Raw genomic sequence first — 21,000 nt, 5'->3', positions numbered from 1 at the left:
TGTAAAATTGTCAGAAGTTACTTTTCAATTAATTTTTGAAAGGAACTCTTTATTGTACTGTAATTACTTTTTAACAGAGCATCATGGACTGATTTGCTGCTCCATAGCAACACGTCAAAAGTAGGATCACTGACCACAGGTCAGTGCAAGTATAGGCTGTGATCTGTTTAACTGAAGTAAAAGGCCCCACTGTCTTGTCACAGGGTTTACTATAGGCACTTCATAAGTCATCCTGCACAGACATTCACTCTAGAACAAAGGGAATACAAGATGGGCATGAAGCAGCTCCAGAATGTAGAGAAGTACTATATATGCAGGATAACAACCAAGCCTTCTAAATTTAATGCTTGCTGGTGTTTACTGCAGTGTCCTCTATGGACAATGGGGTTCATTCACACAGGGTTCAGTCTTACCCAGCATAAAAAGATGATTATAAAACCCCCAACAAAAAAATATTACTGTTTCAAAGTAATTTTTTCCTTTTTACAGCAGAAAAGCATTACTGTAAGGTTCCCTAGGAAAAAACACAGTACTGTAGCAGAACAAAAGGATTTTAACATTTCCTGAAAATACTTTTATAAAGTCAGAAATCAAGGCAAGTAAACAAGAAAGATATATCCTGGACTAAGGAGCTTTTTCAAAAAATATGTTTCAAAGATGCTAAAACCTAAAAACTTCAGAGGTCAATTTAGAACTTCTACAGTCTTTTTCTCTCCCAAGGGTATGCTTTCAAGTGGATCCCACTAAAGCAGAGTCTTTATTTGCAAGTTTCTTTTTTTCTCAGAAAGCACAGTAGCAGCTTGTTTTAAAAGGCAGAGTGTATGAACTCTGTGCAGTTGATAAAATTCCAGCTCAAGCTGTATTTGAAGATAAAAAAAACAATCAACCAGCAAGATATTTTTAGTCAGTCCCTTCTGTTACCAATGTTTTTTCAAATGGTTCTGAACCCTTATGATTTCTGTTTCATAATCCACTATGATATTGATTCTTTCAGGCAGGCACAGAAAAATCTAACCTCAACACATGAAATAACAAGATTGCCCTTTTTGACCTGAGTGTAACAGGAGAAAAGGTTATTCTCTCATCTCTTCACAGGCTGCATAGCAGCCACCTAAGGAATATCCTTCAACCCCCCTGTACATCTATTTCTAAACACATAAAGCATAGCACAATAGAATTTGTTTCCTCCCTCCAATAATTTTTTATCATTTTAAAGATATGGACTTTAAAGTCTGCAAAATATATAGTTACCAATTCAACTGTGTTTACATTATGTTTCCCAGTAAAATTTCATTTTTCCCCACTCCATGTCCATGCAATGTTTAAAAAGCCTTGGGAGGAAATTCTCTAATGGCCTAAGCACAAACTCTTGCTGTAGTAGAGTTGTGGCTACTGAAAGGTTCTTTGGCTTTCTGTGGTAGCATCTAAAGATTTTTCAAGAAACTAGGAAGAGGTATTTATAATCAATGTATTTAAATTGGACAAAAAACTACTAGCAGCAATAGCATTACCAAAGAATTTTTTTTTAAATAATGAATCATATAAAATTTTCCAGCAGATAGCATGGGATACTGAGGAGTAAAAAGTTGATTTCCAGTATTTCTGCTATGCATTTATAATGTGTAGGTGCCCTCCCACTCTCTCACACTCAAAAGGAAACCAAGCCATAATAATTCTCCACTGCCACACTTGAAATCACCTTCCCTGGAGAACAGAGGAGGAATAAGGTGCTTTATTATTCATATTCACTGAATCATAAAATGCCTAGAGGCCACAGAAGTAATGGCCCATTGCACTGGTGCCAACTGTCCCTGCTCCAGAGACAAAGCACTGAGATGGAAGGGAGAAGTAGCAAATATGCATAATATATGATTAAGGTGATTGAGCAGTGAATGGAAAAGGAAGCAGAGAAATCCATATTGCTGAGATTGGAAAAGCCTCATAATCTGTACATACATAACACCCCTATCTCAAGCCCCTTTCCAGAAACCTTGAACTAAAGCAGGTCAGGTGTCTGCTTTTCATCTACTTTTACATAAATAGGAATAAATCTTGATAAGTTGGGCTGTGGCAACGTTTAAAAGGATCTTTACAAAGGTTCTGAAGTGCAAGACAACAGTCAGGAGATCATAAACATCACTGCTAAATTCTGGCTGCAAATGGCATATCCCTGCATTTAGGATTACAGAGGCAAAGACCCTTGTGACAACTGACTAAGGATGGAAAACAATGAAATGCTAGTAACACAAGAACTAGATTTTTCCTTCCAAAGCACTTAGCTGCATGAAAACAATTTGATCCCTCATTCATTATTTACATGTAAAAGTAAAATGAAATAGATAAGTTTTAGGACCCCCTCGGATGCTCTTGTAATTTGTCAAAGCATGGTGGCCAGGAACCTTTTGCTGCATTGTTCTCAAGTCATTTGAATAGTATCTTGTCATATTATTTACTGGACAGGACAAACAAAATTATTTTTTGTTTATATTGCTTCAAAGTAAAGTATTAGAAATCTCAACAAGTGTGCAAACTAAGCCTCAGTTCAACACACCTAGCATTGCAAGACTCTTCCAAATTACTTTTGTAGAAACTGGTCCAAACACAGACAAAGCTTTCTGAGCACATTTTCCCTGTCAGTCCTGTCTCTGATCAATGCCATGATGTATCGGTATCGTACAATTACAATTCATGTTACATCCTTTCCCACCTCCTACACACTGGCAACAAACTTCACACAAAGGCTTCAGGGATCAGAGAAACTGATCAATTAAACACTGATAGTATCTCATTACATTTTCTTGTGATGCACTCTGTATAATTTATTTAATAGCACTTGAATTAATTTTCCATTTTCTATGTGGCACAGCAATAACTGAGAAAATATACAAGAATAAAACAAAGAGATGACTGTGCTTATGATTTGTGTTTAAATCCAGCTACATTGCCTAGCTCCATCAGCCTGAAACCTGTCAGGAAGGAAAGCAAAAATAAACCGTATCTGTCATCTATCTTTTACAGGAAAGAGTATATCACTGTATGCTTTTAAAAAGTGGGTTTTTTTTTTACAAAACCAGGCCTAAACTCTGCTTTTATTAACTGCCCTGAAGTATAGAACTGGCAGGATTGCAGGATTCACTTTACAGATGTTTTACAATTATCCAGTGACACTAAGCATGCAGCCACAGCAAAGTCAGGGAAGCAGAAGTGATTTCATCAAGCAGTGCTCAAACTTTTAATTCTTTTTCTGCCCTTCCCACCAGCCTTTACATAAATTTAGGGAGATATTTAATATGCACTTATACATGCCACTTTCCCAAGTTAAAAAAGTATCAATTTGAAGTAAAGCTTGACAGATGCATGTATTTGATTCAAAGAGCTCTCACAATAGAAATGTTTCACTCACGCACCAATGCACACAACTGTGACCTTGCACTGGTTGCACTTTAGCAACTTGACACTCACATCTAGCAGTCAGACATGAGACTTTCCTGGTGTATAGAACCCAAGTCCTCAGATACCCGAATGACAGATGAGATGGTAACTTCAGTGCTCTCATACAAGGAGGAACTATAACCTTCTGCTGAGGTTTGCTAGCAACATTAGCCACAATGAGTACCAACCAACCTCTTGGAAGATGAAAGCTCATCACCATTCCTTTTACTTGTGGAGCACCTCTGAATTCTGCTTGAGAGATTATGTGGAAGTGAAAGGTGAAGTGCAATTTAATTTCTTCTCAGAGCAGTTTGCACACTTAAAAGATGCTTTCATTAGCTGAGAGGGGCTTTTTCTCACCTTTATACAGATGCAATTCTTCCTTTTCCTTCATAAAACACATCTTGACATATTCAAAGTTCAAAAGAAGCTGGACAATCAGGTTTCTGCTTTCATTTGTCAAGAACAGTTCCAACAGACTCTTCAGAGCAGGGTGACACAAGAAAAGTATGGAGGAAGAAAAGCTTCCCCATTCACAGACCCAAAAGGGAAGAGTTGGCCCCTCTGAGTGCAAAATGCCACATTGGCTCCAATCACAGCTGTTCCTACACTCCGGCTGAGCAGATCTTACAGGGCTGGTGTTGCTCTCAGTCTCATCTGTATTACACCAATGTAACCATGTCAGCTGCTAAGCCATCATCCTGGAGTGAGACAGAAGAGGGTCTGGTCCCAAATGTGTTCTATCTGACAACACCCATCTCTCACGTCCTCAGTGCCCTGGAAGGAATATAAGTGGAGGACCAACCACTTTAACTCAAAGCTACTGAATTGAAGAGAACTGGTCCAAGAGACAAGTTAGACAAGTTGATGTTCCTTCTCTGATTCTATTTCAGAAGCACTTTAGAGAAAACAATGGTTTTACATGATAGCTCTGTAGAATCACATTTCATAGTTACATGAGTCTCTAGCCATGCATTCCTTACTTCCCATAAGCACAGCATAGTATCAAAGCAATAGGTTTTGTAAGTTTATTTTTTGTATAGTAACATACTTCTTCATATTTAAAGTCTCAAATACTTTTCTAAGAAGAAGTCAAAGAACAGAATTCTATAAAAGGCATAAAAATATGGTGTTTCTAAATCTAATGTTAATTCTTCTATGTCCCATTTATGTAAAGCAAGGCAAGAAGCAAATGCCTTAGTCAATGAGACAGTACATTGATTTGTGTCTTTTTTGAGTGATATCCCTTAGGAATTTAAAGGGAAGCTCCTAAAATATTGCTTTCCAATTCCTTTGTCATCCCCTCCTTCTGATCTCAGTTAGAGTGAGCTGCCTTTGGTTTAGTACATTATTTTTCCCTCTCTTTGCAACAGATGCTGAAAAATTAGTAAAATACTGGAGTCTCATCCACAAGACTGAATATTTATGCAAAAGTAAAGACCAAAATGTTTCTCAGATGAATGATTCAACCCAAGAGAACTTTTATAATCTTCACACACTTCAGTAAGGAATTAAAAAAAAAAAAAAAAGGTTAAAATAATTCTGAAATGTGCAACATCTACATGGAACTCCAGAAATGTTGTAGAAACTGTTGGAAAAGCACTTTTCAGGGATCTGTTTATCACAGGCCTCCCTCCAAAACACAGCACCTCTCACTCACTTTCAGAACAGAGGGACACAGTTTATTTAAGCACTGAGTATCCTCCTCCCAGGGAACCCAGTTATACCCATGCCAGCAAGATTCAGTGGCAGTTTCAGAAATTATAGATCTTACCTATATATTGGATGTACTTAAAGAAGCCTTCTCCACAGATTATACCAAATACCTTATTCTATATAGCAATTTATATCCCACTTTTTTGAACCTTAATATCATAAAGAAGGGGCATTTTTACTGTCCACATAATCCTTTTATGAATTTTCCTAAGCTTTTGGCCTCAATACTTTTTCTAATAAGTTTCAAAAAAACAGTACATTGCAAAAAAAATGTATTTCCCTTCACTTCCAAATTGGCTGTACGAGCTATGTTATCAAACTATGAAAAAAAAAGCAGGAGCTGACCATTTTTCTCTCTAGTTCTGTGGCACCTTGTTTACACCATAGGAAATAAAAGGACAATTCTGCCTCAATGTCTCAGTTTGTCTTCCCCCTTTTCTATCCCATCTCTACATCCATTTTCTCACTGTTAAAACACCTCCTCTCAGTTTCTATTTTTTTCAATTAAATTTTTTAAAATTTTTTTTCAATTGCAAGCAATCAGCACAGCTATTATTTAAGAAATGAAACTAGTTTCACATGGACAATATCCTTAAGCTACAAGCAGGGAAGGAACCAAGACTACAAATCCTCACTAATTGTGATCTTCTGGCTTTTGCTAATTTGCAGGATTAACTCACTCCTATAATAGTCCAGATTTCTTCCTCACATCACAATTGAGTCACGGGGTATTCATATTCACAGGATAAGCCTATTTAGCTCTTTTCAGTCCATGGGATACCCTTTACCTCTTTCCTCCCTTGGTCACCACAGTGTCATGAAGGGGAAAAGTAATGATTCTAAGGTCATTAAGCCATGCATAAAAATGCCATAAGAGATCAAATCATGCCAGAGTAGTGCAAAAAAATAAACCTCACCTACAGTTCACATAGACTCCAGTTTCCCCCCCTTGATGATATTAGAAAAGCAGTATACAACTGGGCTGTTAGCTGAAGGGGTGGACAGGAGGAATGAAATACAAATAGCCAACTCCAGTAATACTTAAATTGGATGATCAAACAATCATGGCAAAATGTCAACCGATGACATACGCTGACTTTAGTGGAGTCATATCTAATTATTAGTGATTTGGTTTAAAAAGGCTTTTAAGAAGAAAGCTACTTCAGAGATAACAACTAATGCATGGGGGAAGAGGGCAACAAAGATAATCAAGCAATGATATCATTTCAGTGCCAATGACTTTGTTTGACAATCTGTTTCTTGGCCCAGTCAAACAATCTTTGTAAATAAAATTCTTAAATTTTCAGTATATAGTCTGATTATGGAGTCACTTTGTTAAGAGTCCAGGTCAGAGAATTAAAAAAAAAAAAAAAATCAGTGCAAGAATTCTCAGCATCATCATTTATGATTCTCACAGTAATAGGAACAAAAAGGTTTTTACTACATTCAGGGAGCCATCATAGTCAAATGTGGATCTCAAACATATAGTGACTGAACTGCTTTTGAAACATAAGCCATCCAAAAAAGTCTGGACCAAAGCCTAACTGCACAAAGGCAAAATACCTCCAGCATTTGGTATCTCAGGGAATTGTGTGTGATTGCATAAGAACACCTTACTAGAAAGGTCAGTATACAGATACCTCTTTTTGTTGTTGCTAAGATGCTCTGGTAAAATAAGTCTGTCTCTAGGAAGCATGGAATAATTATGGAAGACACCTGCTGGTCTGCAAATAGAGCAAGTAGTTTGATTTCTGTACCTTGCATTGTATGTTTTAGAAGCTACTTAAATTACCCTAGCACAAATGTAGCAATCATTAACATTTTATCTTCATCCTGCTGAACACTAAGAAGCAATAGAAGCAGCAGCAAATGGAAGAGAAATACATTATACAGCAAAGACTTGGAAAAAACTTGGAATCAAAATCCTGGATGGCAATACCTCCCATACAGGCATTGGCTCTCCATCTTGCACCTCTAATCATTACCAGTCTCTTTTTAAAACCCTGGGCCTGAATGAACTGATGTGTTATATGAGAGCCATGACCTTAGTAAACTCCAAACAAATCATTCATCACAGTAGTGCTCCAGAACAAGCTGGTACATTCTCAGAGAACTGTTCTTCTAAACACACATTATACATAAAGAGGTAACAGAAAGCACATATTGAAGACTTTTATCAATTGTACACAAAGACTTTTATAATTCTGAATAGGTTAGGGATCATTATGCCTGGGGCCAAGAGGCTCTCAGTAGTTTAAGATCTAATTTTCCAAACTTTTGGTCAAAAGAGTCTTTTTAAGTAAAGGAGAGAAAGAAACACCTTTTCTGTGAATATGTTCTGTTCACAGTGCCCCTACTCAAATCCTTACATGCACTGTTTTGTTGCTTACGAAAAGCAAACTTCACAGCCTCAAGGTCAGGAACAGGAGGTGCTCACCCACATCAGCCTCCACATTTTCTGTTACCCATCATTCCCTTTTATGGCCTAAATTGTTCCTGAAACTGTTGACTTTCTCCAGTTCTTGGGCTCATTCTGACCTTCCTGTCACTCAAATCTACCAAAAACACTGTGCTAAATTTCCTTTTGTTTGCCTTTTAAAATTATGTACTTCAAGACATGAAAGATTCTTGTGCAGATTCAGGAGGGTAACTAGAAGAGCAAGGAAATGCCTACTGTTTTATGCTCTGGGACTACAACCATGATGAAGTTAATAACATGCTGTTGGTTTAAAGACACACCAACATGAGAGGCAAGTAGGTAATTTAACATTTTAGTAAAAACTGGAGAGCTTTGACTCTAGAAAAATGTGCAACCAGCTTAATCTAGTCACTATTATCAACTCCTTTCCCTTTGAAAGCGAACCCTGCATCAGTCTGAACTCTAAAGGACTCAAATCTTATTCTTTAATGTGACAGCTTTTGTTTTAGCTACTTTATCAGCTTGTGATAATAAAGTAATAAAAGTGTTATGCATTAAATTTAATATTTCATTCTCTATGAAAATGACAAAAAGCAATAATTTCATCAAGGAATTTGGACTTTTCTCTCCTACATTAGCACCCCAGGCCCAGAGGGTTTTTTCTCTTTAGAAGTGTTCAGTAATCATTGGTAACTAACAAAAGTGTACTTAACACTGTGGGATCCTGTAATTCATACCAGCAGCTGCAGAAATAATTACAGCCCTTCTCAGGTAAACCTCAACAATTTAAAAGAGTTTTCTCTGAGCAGGGGAGGACTGAAATCCCTTTGATTGATAGGGAGATCCACAGAACTCTTTACAAGTGTCAAAACCGTCTGACCCATGAGGCACAAAAATGTTCTCTGCTGACCAGCACTGAAAGAGAACTATTTTCAGACTGAATCAAATTCTACCAAAGTTTGGCTGGTATTTTTCTACATGTATTAAACAGAAAGAGGTCAGTTTCACCCTGACCATTTCAGCATTCCTGTTTCTGTAGAAGTGCTGTAATGGGTCACACTCTTTGCTTAAGACCAATCAATTCCATTTCCCTGCTTCTGATTCCCTGTTTTGCAAAAGGACCTACCACCAAAATCTGATTCAGCCCTCTTTGAGTCAGGCCTAGGGGACATCACAGATCTTTAGAATCAGATTTTTGTTTCTGTTTTGAGGAGTGCCTTAATATGGAATCATATAAAACAGGGACAGTGGAGACTGATGTGGTCATCTGCACCATCTCCCAGTCTCCAGGTAGGATCAGTTTTGCCTAAAAAAATTTTAGAAGCTATTCCTCTGACGTTCTTAGGAGACTCCATTCACTAGTTCCAATAATGCATCCATGAAATTGCCAGAAACTTTTTAGATCTGACATGAATTGCCCGTTAAATCTGGTACACTTCCATTTTTTTCAGGTTTTAAACATATAACATATTACTAAAACTTGTAATGTATAAATTCTGATTTGTACATTACAATTACTCCTCATTGGAAAGTGCTCTTTCTGCAAAATTAATTGAATAGTGGCATTTAAGACTTGTCCTAAACTACTGCAGCAGTTGAGCTTTACAATATCACAACACTCCCTTTTATACTCATTTATTGTTATTGTTTTTCTACTGGAACCGAAACAAAAGTAGTAATTAACTGCCCATAATAAGGTTCTAATTTTAGGCAGTCTGGTAGGGAAGAGGCTAAAAAGGAGTTAACATCCTGCAACTTACAACTGTAGGAATATTTTTGGTGCTTAAATTTGCAGTGAATCAATTCTGAGCCACAGAACATCACTTTCAAACTAATGTTTTCTCTTTTTTTTTTCATGATACTTTAAGGAAGACATCACAATCGGTTTTCAAGGTACTCAACCATTTCTTTCAAGTTATCTAGACTGTCTAAGAAAAACTGATTTACAATGGGATATGTCTACCACAGGTGCCATTAAGTCTAGAGCCATGAGACTGACTTCTCCCTGGACATCTGCTTAACAAGATTATGATGTGGAAGGGTACTGTTCTTCTCTGTGTGAAGTGCAAGCTTTTTTTTATCCCAAGAAATTATTTTCTACTCCTCTCAGCTAACACACAATGAAGTTTTTCTAATCACTATTCTTAAGGTAAGGCAAGAAAACTTAATTAATATATAAACATTCACAAGTAAGTAGGCTAAAAGCACTTTTTTTTTTAATTCACCTCCAAATCAAGAAGGGTTCTAATTAAGATGAGATAACAGATTCATTCTTCCTCACGCTGTTCCCCAGCAGAGTTTTGCAACTGTAAGTGCATAACAAAAATGTATTTGTGTGGGACAGAGATCTAAAATGTTTTGAAAATGTGTAGCAAGTAAGATTGGTTTCTGCACACAAAAGCAAAAAAAAGAAATGCTTGCGTCTTACCCATACTTGAAATTATAAACAAATTACTTTTCAAAGTTTTTTTTCTTACTAGACTAATTCCCACTCTAACACAGATACTATGCAAACAAGCACTAAAATCCTTTTAGTGTGCTTAAAGAAAAAAGCTATAATTGTTATTTCTCAGCTGGAGAATTAAATGTGGCAACTTGAATACAGTAAGAATTTTAACATTTGAGAGTAGAATCTTAAAGGAAAAGATGAAACTTATGATCAACATATTCTAACACAGACCAGCATTGCTAGACTCATTTGGGATTTTTTTTTTGTTTTGTTTTGTTCATAATTTTTTGTTTATTTTGCTGTTAATTGGGGCTTTTCGTTGGGTTTTGTGTTGGGTTTGGAGTTTTTTGGCTGAGAGGTGTCTTGAGAGCAGGCAGTCTTTTCTATTTCAAGGCTATTGAAAATCAAGAGTAGAGAAGAGTCCTGAATTTAACTGGTCCCAAACTACAGAATCTGTCTAGAAAATTCTGAATATTAGATTCGTCTTAGTGAATGCTTTTAAGACAAAATTAATCATCAAGGAAATTCAAACATTACAAAAAGTAAACAAAACCTACATTTTCACAGAACACTAATCTAAAAAATTGTGAATACATTAAAATGGAATTAATTTTCCCAATACAAATAACAGCTATTCAGATTTGTTAAGGTGTATTCTTTGTTTAGTTTTTTAGTAGCTGAAGCATAGATCACATTTTTTCCTTAGATCAAAACTATGATCACATACTGACCTACCCAAAAATTATTCAGGTTCAGTAGAGCATAAATCCACAAAAGCATAAAGTCACATATTTTCCAGATAAAATAACTGAACTTAATTTCTGGTTTTACCCAGTTTGCTTTGGTGCATGACAATATCTTAATTCTTAATAATAACATCACGTTTTTTCTGGCTATAATATCAGTCATACTAATAAAAGTTAAAGATTAATTTAGGGATCTATCTTGTAGTATGTTTATCATTTAGTAAAAAGACCAACTTCCAAAGTTATTTATGTGTCTAAGGAAGCCAGCTGGGACATTTGTGAGAACATGTGAAGAACAGGCTTATGTCACAATCTGCAAGTGCTTGGGTACTCTGAGAATCCCATCAGCTGCAGTTTAGTGTGTCAGAAAGCCCATCTCCTGTTGCACAAAAAATCTTCTTCTGTGCCTTCTGGTGTGGATGGGTTCTACAGGTACTTACAGGTGTGATGTACTAGAAAGCAACAGACCAAAGAGGAGGAAAAGAACATGCTGAAAAATATATTAAAATCTCCCAGAACTGCTAGGATCTGAAGATTACTGGACCCATCAAACCCACTGGCATCAAGAATGTAGTCAACTTAAAACATGTCTAAGAAGTCAGTGGCTGCTATATGTATCCAAATAATCACACACACAGAGGATGGAATAAAAGATCATCCAGATCCTCCCTGAACACCAGCTCAGAAATCACTGGTGCACTAGTGTCACTTTCCTCTTGGGAGTAACCAAGTGTGGCTGGCTCCCGACTGTTGCTCTGACTATTTTGAGTGGAAGTGAGTGAGGACTGTGTGAGCAAATGTCGAAATCTGAGGTATTGATGATTCCGAGATTGTAGAAAGTCTCTGTGCCCCGCTGCCAAAGAAGAAGCCATAATTCATCTGTGCTGGTTTCAAGGTTGTTTATTCTTGCTTATCTCTAACATGTTCTGCTGCCCTACTGTAGGTCTGTCCTGCAGGGCAGCGTGTGGGGCTCTGCCCTCAGTGGGATGTTACAAACATTAAATACCAGAAACTACCTGTGCTATATTTACAATAATGTGCCAATATCTGTCACCTACGTTGAACAGTATGTCCCCAGCCTAAACCAATAGAAAAATGCCAACACTACAGTGAAACATGGAGGTCATGAAGAAGAAGAAAAAGGACAAGGCACACCCACTTTCCTCCATCTTGTCCCCTTTGGACCCCTTATCTAGAATCCTAAAATTTTACTTTTGCACCCATGCCACACTTAATTATTACTTATATCAAACACTCAGAGCTTGTAATTCATCCTGTAAGATTGAAAACTCTTTTCCATGGACAGAGATCAGAGACAGTGTCTCTCGGGGCTCTGTACAGGGGGGTTCCTGACCCCCTGCCAGGGTCCCAGAACTTCCAGTGCAGACAGAGGGAAGCCCTGGATTCCCACAAGCAAATAATTGAAAATACTGTATGATTAGTTCTCTGCCATTAAAAAAACCAGCTCGGTTCTGCTAGTAACAGTAACAGCTGAATTCATAGAAGGTATTCTCATTAATACCACTTTTGATCTGTGTCTCCCCCAACTCAATCCCCTATCAGTCATTTACAGCACTACTTGTCCTAGTGCTCACTTAGACAGCTCAACTTCTACCTCACAGGAGCAAACAGTGTTAGCATGCCCCTGCCAGCTTCAGTGGGAAGGAAACGTTCTGTTACTTGAAAATACTTACTTGGTAGGGGTAGAGAGTGACTCCATTCGTTCTTGACAAAGACCAGGTGCCTTCAAGGTACTGGTGGGCCTGGATAGCCACAGAGTTGAGAACATTACCATTGCTGGGGCTGGTGGCCATTTGAAAGCTGACCTTGGCTTGGTGTCCAGGAGAGCCATTTTTTTTCTCCACCCCATTTCCAATTCCTAGACTGTTGGGTTTTCCACTGTGTTTGTTGGCAGCAAAGCCTGTATAATTAGATGGAGCATAAGGAGCAGGCAGGTATGCCCAGTCCCTGTGCTGCAGGCTGCCCATGTTCCGGGGACTCACCAACGTGGGGACATTGGAGAGAGGTGGGGGAGAGACTGGTGAGGCATCATAATGTTCTGAGTTAGCAGCTTGCTCCAAGGTCAGCACCATCTGAATGGCCTCTTGCTTCAGCTGGTTCAGGTGTGTGGCACAAACATCACATCTGTTGTCCTTCTCATTCCACGCCTTACGAATGGTATTGGGAACTTGGAGCTTCTCATGAATCACTGAAGAGAAACCTGGGTCCTAAAAATCAAACAGAAAAGGGTAAGGTGGGGATAGGAGAGAAATGTTTAACCACAGTCACCACAGTGAAATATTATAACTACATTTCAAAAGCAAATTTATGAGATAAGCTTAGAATGCAAACAAAAGCCATTAGATAGAGTCAACATATGCCAGCAGCAGAGCTGAACAAAACCGAGAAACTAGACTGTGTTGGAAAGGAAAAATTATTTTAGTGATAAGTGGCAAATATTATAAATCCACTGCAAGCTTCAATGCATTGCAGAGAAAAGGAATTAACCTGCTTCACACCACTGCACCTAATTTCTGGCTTGAATGAAATCTGCTCTTAGTTGCATAGGTGAGATTAAGAGCAGCTCCACTATAGCCAGTGGACTTGTTGCAAGGTTCACAAATCCATCTACTCATCAACCTCAGCTTTTGGTATTCAGAAAACCCAGGAAATACTCTGCAACAAAAATTTAACACTTCAAAAACAGCAGAGAAAAAAAAAAAGTATCAAAAAGTATCACCACTCTCTGAAAAATCCTTTTCAGAATTCAAAACAGATGGATAGCTGATCAAGTCATTTACCAAGAATACACTTTCCAGAAAAAAAAAAAAAAAAAAAAAAAAAAAAAAAAAAAAAAAAAAAAGGTAAACAAACAACCTTTTTGTTAATGAAAATTCTAGCACTATTTTGGTTATCTGATGATAACATAAAAGTAAAAATTTTATTTTTTTTTTTTTTTAAATACAACATGTATAGAATTAGTAATCTGTAAAGAATCGTTTTCTTGTCTGAAAGCCTAGTTCTGATGCAAAACCACATAATCAGCTCTAAAGCCTCTTGTCTCATAGCCTTACCTCATGGGTAGATATTTGAACATCAGTGGTGCTGCCAACAGGGCAACATGAGCCCTGATCTGACGCCATCACTGAAATGCAAATTGTGAAGCCAAACAGCAATCTTAAAGCAGGCTTGTCACCAAACTGGCCTGGTTCTTATAGTACCACACAGTTTTAGAGACAGCAACGATGTGTGCACTGCACAGAGCAAAAAGTGGCAGTTATTTGATAGAAATATTTCTTGGAATTTTCACACCACATTCTTGTGGTTTTACAGATCAGGCAGGACAGACTTCACCTGCCCCTCCCTAAGTTTTAGAGACTTACTGGTGGATTTTTTTACGAGTAGTCCAAAAGTTTTAAAATCAAGAGTATTAGAATCTTTTTATCTTTGTGACTTTAACAGCTTTAGCAGCAAAATCAGAAAGTGCATGTCTGTGTGAAGGGAAAAAAACTACAGTCAGTACTCTTATCAAATAATTAAGTAATTTGATGAACCCCATGCATTGAGATAAACAAATTTCATGTCTTGATAGTTTGGCTGTGCTGAGAAAGTAGATAGGGGGTATAATATAGGGAGGAAGAGAATTCATTGGTAGAGGGTCATATTCATTATGATCTGTCTTTATTATAGACTGAAGCATTTTACATTCACTGTTTAACTACCATGAACAGCTCCTCAGCATGCAGTGATTAATTGATTCATAAATCACAGGGTCTCCTTATGCACAACAGCAAAAGAGCAGTTCCAGCCACAGAAGCCCAGGAGAGTCATATAAGATGATGGGAAACAACAGAAGGCTGAGGGTCTGATCAAGCTGGTCATTTCTATTCCATGCACAAAGGGGGTCAGAGCATCAAAGTGTGTCAGGAAGGCAGGAACTGGATTCTACACTAACCCTTCCCCATTAACCTTCAGGAAAGGGACCAGTGGAAATCAGGAGGAAAAAACAGGATGCAAAGTATGTCAAATCACATTTTCCATCCCAGATCATAACTAGGTCAACAGATCACATCAGATATAGGCATCCACTCCATGATGCCAGGTGTGCTTGGAAGTGGTTCTCTATTTTCCCCATAATAAGCTAGACAAAGCTGCCTATATAGCTGAAGTGAGGTATGAGTCTTCTTTTCAGGCTGCTCCACATCAGTGCAGGAAAAATCCTTGCCAGCTCTTCCTTCAGCTAATAACTGCCACAGAGGTGGTTGCTGTTCTTTGAAAGTCAACTTCCCCAAAGCAACAGGTAATTATATACAATATTCAGATCCAGCAGCAGTTGGAACATGGAAATTTCTGGATACTATGATAAATATTCCAAGGAAATAAAGCCTTCTCTAACATAAGCAAATGTCATCATGATATAAATATTCAAGTAGCACACCAACTTTAAAGAGTGCTGGACAGCAGTGAATTCAGCTTCATCTCAATGTTAAAACAAACATCAGATCATTCTATGATACAACAATAAACAGAGAGAGAGGGAGGAAGGGAGGGAGAGAAGAAGGTAGGCTGTTCCTCCTCAGGAGCAGAAAGAAGAAACAGGCACAACTTGAACTGATTACTCCCAAGATTGGCTCTACTAATCTATCATAATCTACTAGATGGATAGCTCAATACTGGATCCAAATCTAGGATATAAAACAGAAAAGTTTTCAGGACAGCAAATAAATTTGGATAAACTCAGCTTCCAGAAGGACATGAGTCACAGTTCTGTTCTCAAATCAAAACTGAGAGAGCCTAGAGAGTTTACTTCCTTATTTTGTGCTAAGCAGCTTTACTACAATTTCACAGAAGTGGCTGACAGTCTTACAACACCTTTAGCAGGGAAGAGGCCAAAGCTGAACAATCCCTTTACCCTTGCTCAAAGAGCAGACATACTACACTGGCTGTTTCAGTATTTCATCTGCAAGCAATCCTCTGCACACATTCCCCCAGGAATGCTTATTAGTTCAATAGCCAATATCTTGTCCCATACAGAAGTGACGGGCAAGCCTTTCTGGATAAGCACTGTGAGCCAGCTGCACAGAGCAGCAGGAGCTGAAAAGGGTTATAGTCTCTAACAAAACATGTGAGGTCTAAGAAATTCCACACTCCCTGGCACAGGAGCAGATTTGCTCATGAAATCTGAGGTTGACACTGAAAATGCCATTTATATTTTGGCATTCATTTCCAGTCCTGACAAAGCAATGACACTGAAAACTGAAACAGAACTTTAAAAACCACAAGAGAGTTTGCTTTGAGTTCAGGGCAAAGGTTCATGATGGTATCTCTTCTTGCTGCAATGGTTCACCCAACTTTAGTATAAACAGTATTACTGTAAACTTCTATTCCTATAACAAACAAATGAAGGCATGTAAGAGGTCTGAAAACTTCAGGAGATCAGCCACAATACAGACCATTGCATAAATGCACGAGGCAAGCAGCAAACTAAACAGAGTAAACACAGCTATTCTGCAAGAAGGCTTTTCATATTACCTTTGGGTTCTCAAGGTCAAGTAAACACCAAGACAGTAACTAATTTCTCATCTTTGTTCCTAAACTAATAACCCATATGGGAAAGAAAGAAGATGGGAGGAAATTCTGTGTCAGAGACCTATCATAGATGAGTTGATGAATTCTTGTTTTACCCAGTGAAAACATATACAGAAAACAGGCGCTACTTAAACACTGAAGTACACAGACAGCTCTGCCAGGGTAAATGCAGTCCTGACTTCATGAGGGAGAAGGAATTGCATGATTACTGTATGACAAGGTAATGGAGAAGCATCCTCTACCTCTTTCATACCCCTTCATAAATCTGCACCTTGCTGCATAGTGTTCACAGTGTTCTAACTCCATCACTAGGAAAGAAGATAACAAAGAGAATAAATCTTTTCCTTCCTGCCACCCAGCTTAGAGCCCATCTTCCTCAAAAGAGAAAGCAAACAACCACTTCCAGCACGAAGCACCCTCTGTTTCACACATACATTTACACAAATCTCACAAGGGGACACAATGAAAGTAGGATGTGCTCAGCTGGTGGACACAGAGACAGACAAGAAATAGGATGAACAATCTGTACTTTTACATGTTACATGGAACCTAGTTGATCATAGATTCATATACAAATGCCTCATACACATTCTACTCTTTTGCAAGCCTACAGCAGGCAGATACTAATATAGTTCATACTCACTAATGTTTCATACATAACTGTATTTTATTTGGTCAATGACAGCCTATGCAAGTTACACATGACAAAGCAGTCCATACTAACTAAATCACAGAGGCCAGCTTCTGCTTGAAGATGCTCACAGAAAGCTCATGGAGTTCTTTTGTTTCTGAATGGGTCCATGCAGAAATGACTGCTGGTATTTAATTCATCACATAAGGTAAGCGGAGAGGTAGGGGAAAGCAATGATCAAAGTTCTTCCCAGGAAGGAGTGCATTTTCCAGATATTCCCACTCCATAGGCAGGGTGTAGAAGAACTAATTAAGAAACTTCAGTAGGAAGGAAGTTTTACCCTGATAAAAATCCTCAAATTATTCCATGACTGCACAAGTATCTCTGCTCTAAACACAATACTGTTAGTCAGCAGTTAGTCTCTATTTAGGAAAAAAAGGAGGAGGGGGAAAAAAGAAAAAAGGAAAAATGAGAAAATATCATCAATTCTCTTTTCTCTCTTGAGGGTGTACTTTCCTGCCCAATAAAGAGATTATACTTGTAATTTACTTTTCCAAGGCACTCACGCTATTTTCTAAGTGACTCTGCATCCTAACTTAAACATGTCCTATCATCTTCTAGGCTACATTTGAGAGATTTTCTGTTTGCAGCATTCCAGATCCCCAATAGCTGAAAAAACAGCTCCTCATCATTACAATGCACCACTTCTGTTAAAGCAAAAGTAAGTCCAAATATACTGAAGCCAATGGGAGGTTTTTGTCAAATAAATATGACAGGATATACACTGTGACTTTAAATTAGTGGCACTGCACCAAACTGAGCTGGGAGCTCTTGGATAAAAATAAGTTCACATCATTCAGTAAAGACTGAATCATCTGAATTATTTAAGTTGATGGGACCTGCTCTAGCATGAGCAGTCTTCTGGTAAGTAAAAGCCAAGGCTGCACATGGGCAAGACCAAGGGGGCAGTAAGGTGGCCTCCTCCCTTTTTCTATTGCTCTCTATGCAGCAACTGACACATTCTCTGGGCAAGACCAAACTCCTTACCCTCCCTGCCACAGAAGTCACCCCTCACACCCAACAAAGCATTTTCAAATAAGCCATCCGTTACCACTCCCAGCTGAGTGAATGAAACCATCTCCTCTGCTAGAAGAGAACATATTTCACACTCTTCCTTCTGAAACGCTCGTCTTTCCCTAGTGGCAACATTCCCCACTGTTACTCCATGCTGGGGACAGTAGTGAGAGTAGTCATAAGGAAAGCCTAGCAGAATAAGAAAAAGCTTTTTTACATTAGCCTGTTTCCAGAAAGCCCTTGTAAAAGCACTCTCTTACCAGAAGCAGGAAAAATCTCAGCAGTATTATTATGCCTCACCTCTTTAACTATTGCCATTCTTGTCTGTCAAACTTGAACATTCTGCTGCTGACTTGAGCATTTCATTTCAAAAAGGCAATGAGAGTACACCCTGTCCTACAGTCAGTATCTCTAAAACACATCTGGAAGACCAGTTCTTTTCAGAAAGAGAGGGAATTCAAAAATGAAGTCTTAATCCTGTCTGATATAACCCTCACAACATCTGTATTTCAAGGTGTTTTTCTTGAGCTGGTACATACAACTGACATTTGGACTTCTATAATTTAACACTTGTCAGTATTAACCAGCCACTCTGCAGCCAGAAAAATGTGTTCCTTTGGTTTAGGGTGTTTTCTTATCTGAAAGAGACAGAAAGTCTGAGCAAGGCTCACCTTACAAACTCAAAGCAGCAGGAAGCAGAAGACAGAAAATCCTGAGAAAACAGGAGAATTAAAAATGGGACAGAAAAATGAGGAGAAATAAAAACACCCAGAAGTGTTTTCTAATTGCTCCATGGACTGGCTCATGGCTCTGCTGATGGATCAGCACTGATGGACTTACAGCTGTACACATCTGGCACACAGGTGTTAGCATTCGATAGGTAGGCAGCAGCCAGATTTTTAATTGGGTTGGAAAGAAAATATGAACTAGCAGCAGGAATATCTAAATTCACATTCAGTGGTGCAAATCCAAGTCTTAACCAAAGAGCTCTGCTATGAAGTTGAGTAGAGTTCTGCTAAATCTCTGTCCACACCATAACAGGGTCTCCTAGAGGGAAGATTCTTCTACAGTAATGTGGCAGACAAACTCAGCTGTTGCTGAAAGGGAAGCATTTATCAGCACCCTTTTGACAGAACAAAGAATAAAAACAAACACAGAATTGCAGAAACTTCAACCCTTATGCTAGAAAAAGCAGCAGCTCTATTCTCTCTTCTTTGCATTCTACTTTCCTGACTAGATATGGAAAGATTGCATTTGCTTTCTTAGCCACCAGAGCACACTATGAGCTTGTATTCAACTGATTGTTCACCTTGATCCCCTGGTACTTTTGTGCATCATTGCTATAAGCAATTTAGTGTCATGCATGGAAGCCCAGATGTACTTCAGATGCATTCATTTTTGCTCAGGTCACGTCTCAGAAGTCAGTGGCTATTGCTGCTTCTTCACACAACTGAGGTCCAGCCACAAATTTGATGTAGCTATTGTCAGGATTAGATGTCTTTCATGAGCTTACAAATTGTTAGCCTTATCAACCAAAAGTTACTCTCACTCCTCACCATAGTGGCAGATATACCTTTTTGCCATAAAATCTCTCTGATGCCATTCACAAAGACATTGTTCTGTGCAGTTGATATCCTTTTACCCACCCTTTCAAGCTCATCTGGGATAAGCATAAAGCATGAATGACCATGATTGCATGGGCCAGACATGCTAAAATACTGGAATAACATTCGTTTTTCTTTCATCCTTTCAAAACTCCTCATTATTAGAAGCCTTGATGAACATCTAATCAACAGATCACTTGAACCACTTTGAGTAACCAGGCTACAGTAGCAATTCTTGTTCTGACACGCACCCAAATTTTCAAAGTTTAGCTTGCTTTTCCTGAGAGGAAAGCATTAGAGTTCTTTAACAAAAGGCCAGCCTGAGCCACTATTGATATAGTAACCAGTGACTTTGCCAAAAGCTGTCATACCTGAAGAAGGGTAACTCAATATCACAAATGAGAAGGCCAGGACAATGTTTGTACACCTATATGCTTACTGTTCCCCTGATTTAAAGGAGGTTTGCAGCAAGCTAAAACCACTTGTAACTGCTTTTCAAACATGAGAATATGTTATTTTAAGCAAACAATTATTAGAAAGATTATTGTGGAGTTCATTCAATGATTTAGCAATCTCAAAAGAACTATTCAATATGTACAATTTTGTGAACAAATCTATTTTGCTTCAGCACATCTACCAATGATAGGCATCAGAGAACAAAAAACTTTTGCTCCTCTTCAGCTAACTTTTGTATTCTACTTTTTTAAACCATTTATACAACTCACTCTTATGCTTTTCTCTCCTCCCTGAGGAGCATTATTATCTCTAAATTGCATGTGAGATCACTGTTTTGGAAGGGAAACAATAACCAAAAAAATGGAAAAAAGTCAATAGATTGATACGGTTGTGGGTGGCTTATTCAATGGGTAAATAATTTTGCCTTTGCGAAAATTCCTTTTCATTTTGGGTTATTGTGTTCTTTTGTCTAACTCACTTCACTTTTGGAAAGAATTTTATAATTTTGTCCACTTTACACTAAGGTTCCAATGAGGTGAAGCAAAGCTACCTTTCATTCATCTTGAATATGCTCTTCTCAAGCAACATTCATTCAGGCTCTCTTTTCCAGCTTCTTTTCTGCTGCTATCAGATTTCTGCCCATCTCAGCTTGACTGAAGAGGGAATGTGAAGGATATAGATTGATTAGAATTAGAGCACTGCAAGCCTTAGTACAGAACTAATCATGGACAGTTAAAACCTGAAGAGTTGCAGTTTAACAGGACCTTTGAAATTCACTCTTTTAAACTGATCTTCTTTCATGTCCTTGAACATGAAAACACTAAGCAACCCAAGAAATCTTAATCTTAGCAAGTAGAAGTAAATTTCTGCCCACTTTATTCAAA

The 21,000-nt window shown here is 38.2% G+C and overlaps 1 protein-coding gene across 1 annotated transcript in view; it reads right to left on the bottom strand.

Annotated features, from left to right (window-relative positions):
* Positions 1–12,976, bottom strand: part of KIF26B (kinesin family member 26B) — a 202,814-nt gene extending 189,838 nt beyond the window's left edge. Inside the window, exon 1 of the mRNA XM_021550443.2 lies at positions 12,457–12,976. Within this exon, the coding sequence (XP_021406118.2) occupies positions 12,457–12,855 (399 nt within the window). The 5' untranslated portion in view covers positions 12,856–12,976. The remainder of the gene's footprint in view (positions 1–12,456) is intronic.
* Between the last annotated feature and the right edge of the window lie 8,024 nt (positions 12,977–21,000).

The sequence above is a fragment of the Lonchura striata genome, chromosome 3, assembly GCF_046129695.1.
Source record: "Lonchura striata isolate bLonStr1 chromosome 3, bLonStr1.mat, whole genome shotgun sequence".
Lineage (NCBI taxonomy): Eukaryota > Metazoa > Chordata > Aves > Passeriformes > Estrildidae > Lonchura > Lonchura striata.
Note: the sequence above shows the minus strand (reverse complement) of the source record. Positions and strands in the feature narration are given on the sequence as shown.